The following is a 12,077-nucleotide window of genomic DNA, read 5'->3' as shown; positions in this document are numbered from 1 at the left end:
TTCAGATTTGGGACCACAGCGGGAGAACCAGTTCTGGATTTGTGACCATGTAAGAAGTATTGTCATATATTAACCAGGTCCAAAACTCACCACTTAGACATACATATTATCACAAAGGCATTTGTAACAATGAGACAGTTTTGGATAAATGGCATACCTCAATGCCTGTTTCTCACAAACAAGGATCACAACTATTTAAATGCCATATCTAGTGCAACCAACACCAGGACACTTACGTTCATCACCCAAGAAACACCCCTTCCACAAAAAAAGCAAACAAAACCCACAAGATACTTCACCTCAACCCCAATGCATTAAGATACATTATTGTTCTTCCAGCACCAGCCAGGCTAACGCACATTAACTATTCTAAAGCCGTAAACCTTTATGTTATTGTGGAATATTTTCCATGGCTTGCTTAGGAACAATTCAAGCTATGAAACTATTCAACAAGACTGTAAAGATCTGAATACAGAGATTTAAGCAAGGTCCAGTCACAGATTAATGTCTTAAGCTAGAAAAGAAAACAAAGAAAGCAGAACTGCGTTCAAAAGAAGGGATGCTCTCCAGCAAGAACGTGCCAAACTGCAGGAAGCAGGCTCCTCTATGCCTGAGAAGATTAAGAAACATTTGCACGCAAGCCTATACCATAGATCAGAAACTCATGGGTCTGTCAGGCTGGTTTTAATTATCTGTTTCCCATTTCATACTTCTACCTTGCTGTTCTTAATTTTCATTAACCATTCCCTATGTTACTTTCAAATGTGACATTATGTAGCACATTTCCTAGGGCTATCTGCAAGCCCCTGGTTACCAAAGGGCATTTTACCTCACAGTAATCATTTAACCCCTCATCACACCTTGTCATCATGTATAAAGATGCAAAGGTCTCTAGAATCACTGCCTTTTTCCAACTGGTATTCTACCGCAATGCACCAAAGTTAACTGCATTTGAGTGTTAACTTTCAGCTCAAAGTTTCCAGTCTCTAACAATTCTAGTCACTTCAACATCCTAGCCTTTGAACATTTTCTTGGTGTACAGGATACTTACATTGGCAGGGTGAAAAATCTTTACCTGTGGGCCATTCTGAAGTGCTAGATTTCCTGGTACCCTTTTTCCTGATCCTATACTGCTGAGAATAGTCTACCACTTCCCCTCGAGCTTTTCGTCCATCAGGGGAGGGAGTGAAGAATTTAGTAAGGCCATCTATAAGCCCTTTGGTTTTCTTGTTAAACTTCAAGGTGGTGCTGCCATCTCTGCAGAAGTCCAAGACATCTGTCTGCTCCAGGTATCCTTCTGATGATGCTGACTGGCTGGACAGAGCTATCTTACGCTTCCGACCCCGACCAGGGCCAGTTCGAACTTTGCTGAAAGGGCCTTTTGATCTAAAGAATGAGAAGGGGAAAGATACAGACAGTTGACTTGGTAAGGTGGTTTGTTTTGGGTTGAAAAGTGGACTATCACCTTCCCTACTTATTTATCAATCACACGGAAGCTAAACATGAACTGCAGAATTTAATCATAAAGGAGTAGTCAAGAGCCTGTGTACCCTAGAGGAACCAGGATTCTAAACATCTCAGTAGAAGTACTGTACTATTTTACTCCACACTGAACATTATGTGCAATTAATTTGAGCTTAAACAACAGATTTTCACCAAATTTAATACAACATTAAATTTTAAAATCAGTAGTCAGAATGAATACATTGCATGGAAGGTTTCAATTTATGCAGTCATTAAACATTTACATTTGTCGTTTGTTAAATTTTCGTACTGATAGGAAATTGTCATAAGAACTACACAGAAAGTTAATGTATGCAGGACATGCACATTAGCTAAAAACCTATACCACTGATGGTCATCTTAGCAGAAAACAGTGTTGATCTCCCAACCAGCTGCTATCTTTCAGGCTGGAAATTTTAAAACTCTATTGAGATAAGTGAGTATTTAACACTTGTCAGAGGGATTGCCCTAAACCCGACTGCTGTTTCAGGAAGCTGACTGGTTTTAGCTACAATCTTTGCAGCTACAGAGGATAGAAGTAGGCTGCTTTTTCCTAAAATGACAAACTAAGCATCTGTGCATAATTCTGTGGATATATTTTGCAAGTGAAATGATGGAACAAAGGCAAAAAAAAATCATGAGTAAATCATGAAATAAAAATTAAAAGAGACAAAACAGCAACAGCAGATAGATAGCTTTCCTTTTGTCCCTCTGAATTATACAGAGAGTCCCTTTAAGCAAAGGTATCACACAGACTGAAAAAAAATAGGATGTTTAAGAGAGACATTCCCTCTATGTTTTTGTAAGCATTAAACTTCGTAAGGTTTTTTTTTCAGAACATCCTTTGGTGCTATTGGTTAGAATCAAGTGGCGGTTCAACTTTTTTTTTTTTTAGCTGACCTGATGCCCAAACCAGAAGTTCTTGTGACATGCTCCTTCATTGTTTTTTCCCCTGCACAGTCAATAGTGCTGCATCACAACAAGCACTGCACAGCAATCTTAAATCAAGGAAATTGCTCTGGCCGAACAGTTATCCAAAGAATTCCCGCCCACCCAAATCCAATTCCCTGATGACTGGCTGCCTCATGACAAGGCCACACAATCTGTCCCAGCACAAGAGAGTGCTCCACAAATGCAGAAACATGTGGAAAGGAAGCAGAAAGGGGCCAAATATTTTCTGGCAGCAGTGTCAGATTAAATATACGTCAAACAACAACCTCACATGGTTTATTGTAGATTACTTAGTTTCTCTAAACATCAGAAAGGGTTCTTGAGAAATGCAAAATGAAACAATTATGCTGGAAGAAGCAGCCATCCAGCAAAATAGACTTGACATGAACAGCAAAATTCATCTATGAATGTAAGGAATAGTTCAAAACTAAATAGCAAGTTATTACAAAGAGTCAAAAATCTGGGCAAAAAGAAGCACTGAGATTACTTCTAGTCTTTCACAGCACTCTTCAGAAATTCTGGATTAAACAATAATGAAAAGCTCTTTACTGTAAAAGAAATATTCTCACAGAGTAGACCAGACACTTTGGAAATACCCACTGCCCTATACAATCTCACACCTTACTCCTCCTTATAAAGAGACTTACGTTGTATTTTGACTCTTTAACCTGTTTTTGGGACGTCCTATTGGGTTAGCATAGCGTCGTTTTATCTGTGCTGCCTTCTTGTGTAGAAGTTTTCTTCCTTTCTTCCGTGGCCGACATATTTGACATATCCACATACCTATAAGACACAAGTCCCCATGACTGAATGCAAGGGACATCTACATTGGACAGAAAGGAGAATTACAGGCCCCAGGTCTTCTGACAGAAAGGGGAGGAACAGTACCAAAGGCCCCAGTCATCACATATACATGCAAGAAAAATTATGTGTATGTTCCAGCAACCTAAACTCAAGTCCAGTTAATTTCCACCCCCCCCGCCCAATATACTTCCCACTACCATGCAGGAAGTCTCTTTAATTCGTAGCACATTATCAGAAAACCATAAAAAGTAACACATTTAATTATCCCATATTCTGCTTGTGACTACACTACTTCCAACTATCTTCTATAGGAAAATTTTCTTCTAACTACCAATGAAGAATATTCCACAGATAACCTGCTTTCTGAGAGAAAACAGAAGTTTGGTTGTACTCCAGGATTCTCTACTGTCCAAATGGACACCACTTCAAAAACTCAGAAGCCCATCTCTTTCTTTTGTACAAGGCTATTCATTCAAATGGAAGCTGATCATTTTAATCTGCAAGGATCACTTCTGTTCCCTCAAACCTCAAAAGATTTTCTTGGAAACCCTTCACAGACAGTAACGTACAGGAAGCAGGAGACCATGGAAAATCTGGATGTGAGGCTCTGACCCTTCTCTACTTTCTAATATCTGAAAAGCAGTGCTGTAAAGAACAAGTTAAATGTAGCTAAAAGAGGACCAACTATGCAGAGGCACTTTCTACCCACTGATCTCTTCCAACACCATCTTAAATTATCCTTTTCATCACAAAGTCCTCACCTTTTGGCATCCTGGTAAGAGGGGGGTCACAACACTCCATGTGAAAGCCACGGTCACATGAGTCACAAAATAGCATGTTATCCTGTTGAAGACAGATAAAGTTAATCTCTCTTCAGATGTGCATCAGCATCAAGCCCTCCATTAATTTGTCACATTCTCAGAGAACACGCACATAGTTTTCAACTACAGACATATCATGGTATTTCACAGGTCTCAGAAAGACTACCAGTCTCAAACAAAAGCTGCAAATACTTGATTCTAGAATTATTTTATTTTGTAGTTTAACAGAACAACCACAAGACTGATATCCTCTTCATTCAGTCCATACTGCACTGTACTCACAGCATTTTTGCCCTGATCTCGACAGGAACTGCATGTTTTGCACTCAATGCACTGCCATCGCAAGGCTTTCACTCTAACCGTCAACTCCGGAGAGAACTTCAAACAGGACGGATGACCTACAGAAAAAAGAGAAAATTATACCAGTAAAACTATTCCACTGCTGTTAATGCTCACAGATAGCTCACAGAGAGATTACTTTATCAATTACATATTCCCATGCAGAATTTTGGTTTTCCAGATACTCCTATTTTTAGGTGCTCCTATTCTCATCTACTTATAACACAAAACCAATACCCTAGGATAGCAAGTGGCAGACCCACATACAAAAGAACACCAAGATAATTTTTCATAACTGAATTAAGAAACGTGATAAAACTGGTCATCATTACCACATTTTTAAAGAAACCTCCAGGAGCCAAATGAACTATTTGTGATAGGTTAACTTAACTGTCTCCCCTCTGGGAGCATGAGATTCAGCTAAACTAACTATATGCCATAGATGCATACTCCTCATATGTATGGGTCAGTAGCAGCCACTATACCAAGCTCTTCTGTCTCAAGTGGATGGGTTATTATTAGCAGCACTGTAAATGGTCACCTACCACTGTTGCCACAGTCAGCACAAGAGATGAGCTCTTCAGGTTTCTTCTCCCGATTTTGCTCTTTTGTACCAAGGCAGAAACTGCAGATTGGAATTGGTTCAGCAACCGGCTGTGAGGAAAACAGACAATAAAAACACTGAGTATATCAAGGGAGCAAGTTACAATACACAAAATCACACAGACATTAATATCATGTGTAATCAGTATGTAATATACACCGTGCCTCACAAATTTTAGTTGGTTCTCACCACACAACACTGCATTAACTGTAACCTGAATAGAAGTTAGAACTCCAAAGACAAGAGGCATAATCCTAGGTACAACAGAAAAGAGAATGGAATTCCAGGGCTAGGGGAAACTTGGAAAAACAAGCTGGGAAAGAGGGCTATAAATTAATACATAACTGAATGCAAAGTTAGAGAGAGTTGGTGTCTTAATTTGTCCACAAATGAGTGAGCTATGATGTGATGCAGTGGTGGAAAAAAGGCACAGATGACACCAGAACACAGCAGTCTTGGCAATTCCCATCAGGTATCCAAAAAGCAGTAGTGCAATCATCAAAAGCATTTGCAGTGCACTACCTGGAATAAAACGTATTATAGAACAAGTACAACAACTGTAGAACTATTAACATGGTTATGAAAAATGAAAATAAAATAAAATTCTCTTTCAAGAAATTATGCGAATATGCTGTTTAGCACTCAAAAGTAGCAGATGAAAAGGTTTGCTCTCTCTGAAAAAGTTTGTGAGGGTTAAACATTATGTAGGGAAAAAGATGTATTTAAGATGAAGCACAACACTAGCAAAATAACAAATAGATATTAACTAGCCAACAATACATTTGGCCTGGAATAAGCAGGAGGGTTTTAAACCAAACGACTGACATTCTACAACAGCCTCCTCAAAGAAGTAACAAGTGCAATAACTGGTAGTTTTAAAGTGGCACTTGATCAACTAATGAGAGGGAAAGGATAATCTTATCTCCAGTAACATTAAGTGCTGGATTTCATAATCCAGCAAATTCTTTCTAATCCAGTTCTGCATTTTCCAAGGCAAGTCAGTGATTTATAGTTTTCAGAGCAAAGATGTATGCAAAATTTAATTTGAAAATATAGAAAAAATATGCTAAAATCACATTTAGAACACTGGAAACATCAAAAATGTTAGATTATGGTAAGTTTTGAGACACAGTCTTTGTATAGCTTTATCACACCACAGTTAATGATTTCACACATACCTTTTTCAGAGTATATAATGCAGCTACATATGCACATACTGTTAATTATTGTATGGAAGCATATACCAGAAGAACTTCAAGGAATCTTTACTCTGGCTAAGTCAAAGCAAAAGCTATATGCAGAATAGTTTCTTGTAGAAATCAGTTTGGTTTATGTTACAGTAATATAGAAACTGAAAGTGTCAAGCTGTATCTTTACTTCGGTGTACAGATCCAGTATACTTACAGACTGAGGTGTGTTCCTTAGAACATCCACTAGATGGAAACAATATGAACACTTTAGGAAATTTGCTATTTCAAAATTAAGCTACACAATGTGGAATGACTACCTGGGAATGAAAGTCTAATGTTCCTCATCCTGAACACAAGTATTTATCTTGGCCTTTGTGATGCTGAACTGTAAACTAATATGAAATCACCTGGCCATCAAACTACTTCAGTCTGAAACATTCATAGGTTTAGTGAATTGAAGGACTCCAGTTTCTGCTCCTTTTGAGGAAGTGAGAAAACAAGACAACTGTAGATAGTTATGCCAAGCATACAAATTGTTAATATCCAAGTGGGAGGGGGAAACTAGCATCTTCACTTCGACAGGAAGTATCCTTCCAGACATATTCACCACAGTAATGTTGGCTAAAATCAGCTATGTAGGGATCCCCCATCCTCTTTTAACAGAAAGGGGACTGACTGTACACAAATTGTTCTCTTTTTTTCATGACTGGACTCTAGGTGCCAGACAGCTAGCCGCTTCCAGTCAGTATGAGGCTTACTGAGGAGGAAAAACTGGGTATTAAGGGTCTGTCAGTGCTTTAATTTCTTTGGGATCAAGATTTCAGAATTACTTTTACGCTCTACCTTCTGAGAAACATTCTCTTGTCTTCTTACCTTCAATCTCTTCTTTCTGAGGAATACTTACTACCTCTTGGAACAAGTTACCATTAACTAACCTTCATCTTTCCCATAAGAATAATAACTGGTTCTTTTTTAAGCACCATTATTCCTATTTTCAGATAAAAAAAAATGCCCAGAGAAAGTTCCTTGAGTAATGTCAACAAGCAGATCAGCATGAGAACTAAAGAATGCAGAGATCCCTGCCTAGGCATCTGCTGATCCTCTCTGAAAGAAATGCAACCATAAAGTTGCAGTAAAAAGGTTTAGAATCCAATTTGGCATGTTCACTCATCCTTTATATTCGGTCATATATTAGCTCAGTCAATCAAATTAAAAATAAATAAATAAAAATTTACAAAACTCTTTAGCTTCTTAGCAAATTGTAACTTCCACAATATTACAAGTGCGGTTTTGCCAGAAATAGACTCAGCAAATGTAATTTCACATCCCAGAATCATTCAGTCTGAGGTTGTGATGAAGTTTCATAAAGAATCTCAACTACACTGTCACAGTCTTTCAGACAGAGAGTAAAAAGAAACATTTATTCTTTCTAATAGTTAAACTCTAATGTGACTCAACATTCAACAGCATCAATTTCCCTGGCTAGATCTTACTTTCTGACACAAAGAGTTTACTGAGTTTTAACTGCCAGTTAAGAGCCAATGTGACATTAAAGTTGCACTATCGAATGCTGAAGTTTACATGTGGTATTAAAAAAAGAGCAAAGCAGCAGAAGAAGGGTTAAGAATGACAACCAAGCTATGACAAAAAACATTCATATTACTCTATACACTTCTGTTAGCTTTGAAGTTACCAATTCAAACTAGAAATAATTAATGAAGACTGCCAAAAATACAAAATGAAACCATGACCCAAACCCCTAGCACCTTCTTGCTCTCAATACAGAAAAATCTCAGTGATACTGTAATAGAACAGAACAAGCACAAAATGTTGGTTTTCTTAATACAAGAGGGACAATATACTTTCAGAACTGAAATCTGCACCAAATTTCAATCTAATGTATCTCAAGAAAACATTTACAGCTTTAGTTCAAAGGGCTGTAAAATGATGTGTTAATTCAGAGACTTGACATAAGCCTAAAATGCCTACTCTGCAAATCTGGATATACAGAATCAAACTGCTAAAGGAAGTACTCAGAAATGCTGTCAACATATAGTTACAGTAAAACAACCAGAAGAATTTCATTTTCCACTATATACGAATCCTGGTTTCAGCTGGGACAGAGTTAATTTTCTTTCTAGGAGTTGGTATAGTGTTATGTTTTGGATTTAGTATGAGAATAATGTCGATAACACACTGATGTTTTCAGTTGTTGCTAAGTAGTGTTTAGACTAAGTCAAGGATTTTTCAGCTTCTCTTGCCCAGCCAGCAAGAAGGCTGGAGGGGCACAAGGAGTTGGGAGGGGACACAGCCAGGGCAGCTGGCCCAAACTGGCCAAAGGGGTATTCCATACCACGGGATGTCATGCCCAGTATATAAACTGGGGGGAGTTGGCCTGGGGGAATTGCTGCTTGGGAACTAACTGGGCATCGGTCAGCGAGTGGTGAGCAATTGCGTTGTGCATCACTTGTTTTGTATATTCCAATCCTTTTATTAGACTTGTGATTTTATTATTGTTGTTATTATTAGATTATTCTGTTATCATTATTATTTTCTTCCTTTCTGTTCTATTAAACGGTTCTTATCTCAACGCATGAGTTTTACCTTTTTCCTTCCAATCCTCTCCCCCATCCCATGGAGTGGGGAGGAAGCGAGCGTGGTGCTTGGTTGCTGGCTGGGGTTAAACCACAACAATACATAATCACAGTAGCACTTGGAGAGACTGCTTATTCATGGAGAATGGCTGTACCCCAACATCACAAGACAAAGAAACCAGGCAAATCATATTTGCGATCAGAGTAAGAATTGATGTTTTTACCATCCCTTACAGATTACATCAAGAATGCATTTGGTCTAACATCTGCAAATGTAGTGAAATGGACTTAATTATGCAGTCACAACTTATTAACTGTATTACTGAATTGCAGTATAACCACAGATAAGACATTCAAACTTTTGGCACCACTTAATTACCAAATGGTGTTTATGTGTTCTTTATGTTTCTTCCCCCCCACCTCCCCCTTTCTTTTTTTTTTTAGAAATGAAGCAGAATAGCTTTACTACTTCTGAAAGAAACATATGCTACAGCCCCTAACAAACTGATGTAGTTTGAAAAAGTTAACTCCTTGCAAAGCATGAAGTATAAAAGGGGATTTCTTCCCTCTGGTCAATGTCACAGCAGACACCATGGAATGAGATAAATTAGGTGGAAGAAGACAAGATTGCAAGATTTTTGCCAGCAGTGTTAGGTGTACATGAAAGATACAGTAAGAATTTACAAATTATTATAGGGCAGCAAGTAAGAAAAAGAACAGAACAACCTACAAGAAGAGGAAGGGAGAAACAAATGGCAAGAGACTTCTTGCAGGGAACAGATAATAAAATTGTAAATGATGCAAAGAAGTAATAAATATTTCCTATCTATTTTTGCTTTATATGTTTAAATATTTCAGACAAATACAAGAAGAATGTAAAATAGAAATTAGATTATTGAGACTATTATTAGGATTGTATGCCTAGCTCCAATATTCACATAACAGCAGGATATGGAAATAATTTTCAAAGGACAGACAATAAAATTATTTACGATTAGGTGACCTACAAAAATTAATATACTTGGGAATGACTAAGAAATTAATTGGACACTAAACATAAGTATTTATACATGGAAGAAATACAAATATATTAACATATTAATATAGAGCAACCTTTCTGGCAAAGCAATAGCAGATGAGCCAATTCCTGACAGTTACATAGGCGCAGTCTTAAAATAAACTATTATTTTCTATATGCAAGTCAATTAATAAAGATAAAACAAGAGAAACCCACAGGCAGCAGATGTGTATCTAATCAGAAGCTCTTTTAAATGTATTATGGGTAAAGAATCCTAAGCACAGCTTTTCTTACAAAACATCATAGAATTATTACTGAAAACATAAGAAAGGCAGAAATATTCCACAAATATCTGTTCTTTGATTTGGGAAAAAGCTACTAAGGTAATCTTACCACATGGTGCCAATGAGATGCCCTCCTTGGCAACTCTAAGTAGTTCCCATTTAAAAATCCCCCAAAGTTACAGTTCATATGCCAACAGCTAATGCTACTAACACTTCAAGCCTTTGTGATACTTACTAAAGATCTCTTTCTGTACATCTTCCTAAAAAACAACAAGTAACAGCTTAGATGCATTAAATACATCTTTTCTGCCAATACCTTCTTACCTAGTGGGAAACCTTGTAGCATGGAACACTGCAGTCCTATATACTTATTAATCAAAGAACAATAAGACAATAAAAGGAATTAAAAAATTGACTGTTTAAATGTATTACAAAGAAATATTGTACATTTAAACCTACTGTATACTTCAAGCAGTATTTACTACACTACATCAAAATTCACCTGTTGGCCTAAACTTTCATTTAAATTATGTTACATGTTAGCCTCTACCATGACTACTGTTTGATATAGTTTTAGATGACTTACACATGCCCACACATTTGAATCTCTTACCAAGCACATGCAATTCATTCATACAAGAATGGACATTTCATAAGTGACAGCAGACACTTCTGAAAAACAGTGATACTGTTATCCACTGAAGGTATCAATCCCTTTGACATCAACTGCATATTCACATCTTGCTGGTCCCAATGCTGTGGTTAGTTTTTATAGAAGTCATTTAAAAATATCAACTTGCTAAACAGCATGCGGAGCACAGTGGAATAGTTTTTGCAGAGCAGAATAAGACTGATGGCAATTTCACTCCTTCTGGCACAGAAAAGCCAAGAGCAATGAACAGTGATCACCCACTACATTGTACAGGAACATGTAAGTGATATGTCAATCAATGCAATTTCTGGAAGCAATCTGATCAAAGGTCTGACAGACACCTAAGCTCAGAAGAGACTGTAGACAGCTATGCCCCTTTGAACAATGCTTAGAGCTACCACCTTTCTCCTCATGGCAAAACCCACTAACACCATCACACCCCCAAAAAAGTACCAAGCAAACATCAATTCAACAGTGCAGGCTACGTTATTAGCACCAGTGGATGCTGTTGGGACCTCCCCTCTGACTTTTTGATCTGGGAGACTACAATTATTTTTTTTCCCCCAGGAGGAAACCATATACTTTGACCTATTGCTTCTTTTTATCTGTCTCAAACCCATGACTTCCCCCCCCCCCCTTTTTTTTTGTGCAATCCCCTCTAAGAAACTGCCATGGTTCTTGGAAATCAAAACCTAGGAGTTAAACTACTTATATAATCTGACACACTTTAAGAAGTCTAGTACATTAATGAGGCAGTTTGCCTTTAGGAAAAAAACACACCAAAAAACGGACTACCATACCAGATTTATAAAAGTATCTGTTATAAACATATCTTTTTTCAATCAATGGATTGCTGTCAGAATGAAAACTTCCTGAGCTGCAGTCCTACATTTTTTTAAATATGTAAAACACCTGCTACTCTCCAAGCCTTTTAGCTGAAGGTTACATCCTAAAGAACACGTCAACTTCCTGCTCCTTTAATTTGCTCCCTCACATTCCATGAGAAAGGCTAGTACAGGAAGAGACACAGTGGGAAAAAAAAATCCAGAACTTCAAGCAAAAGTCCTTGGTTTTTGTTTTAAATAAGTGCTCTACAAAGTTAATATTTTATAATGTACAGTCAGCAGCATGGCAATCTCAGAGATGCTCCCTGACAAAAGTCTGTCGGGGCATGAATTATGTAAACTACTAACCAAGGAATTATATTTTCCTTTGGGGCAAGAGCTTACTCCAGGCAGCAGTACCCCAAAGCATACTTCTCATCTTCCTGACCAGCAAGGACACCTCCACCTTATCAACAATGATGACAACAATAAT

General features: G+C 37.7%; 1 protein-coding gene across 3 annotated transcripts in view; it reads right to left on the bottom strand.

The window, feature by feature from the left end:
* The window catches only part of KAT6A (lysine acetyltransferase 6A), a 51,995-nt gene that overhangs the window by 23,061 nt on the left and 16,857 nt on the right, over window positions 1–12,077 (bottom strand). For 2 of the 3 annotated variants that reach the window (XM_075043397.1, XM_075043398.1), the window contains exons 4-8: window positions 4,964–5,072; window positions 4,362–4,477; window positions 4,020–4,101; window positions 3,102–3,237; window positions 1,052–1,386 (exon numbers count right to left, since the gene is read on the bottom strand). In XM_075043397.1, coding sequence (XP_074899498.1) covers window positions 1,052–1,386; window positions 3,102–3,237; window positions 4,020–4,101; window positions 4,362–4,477; window positions 4,964–5,072 — 778 coding nt within the window. The remainder of the gene's footprint in view (window positions 1–1,051; window positions 1,387–3,101; window positions 3,238–4,019; window positions 4,102–4,361; window positions 4,478–4,963; window positions 5,073–12,077) is intronic. The other variant, XM_075043399.1, reaches the window with a different exon arrangement.

Source organism: Buteo buteo, chromosome 12 (genome assembly GCF_964188355.1).
Source record: "Buteo buteo chromosome 12, bButBut1.hap1.1, whole genome shotgun sequence".
In the NCBI taxonomy this organism is placed as follows: domain Eukaryota; kingdom Metazoa; phylum Chordata; class Aves; order Accipitriformes; family Accipitridae; genus Buteo; species Buteo buteo.
This window is presented reverse-complemented; position numbering and strand designations above follow the sequence as displayed.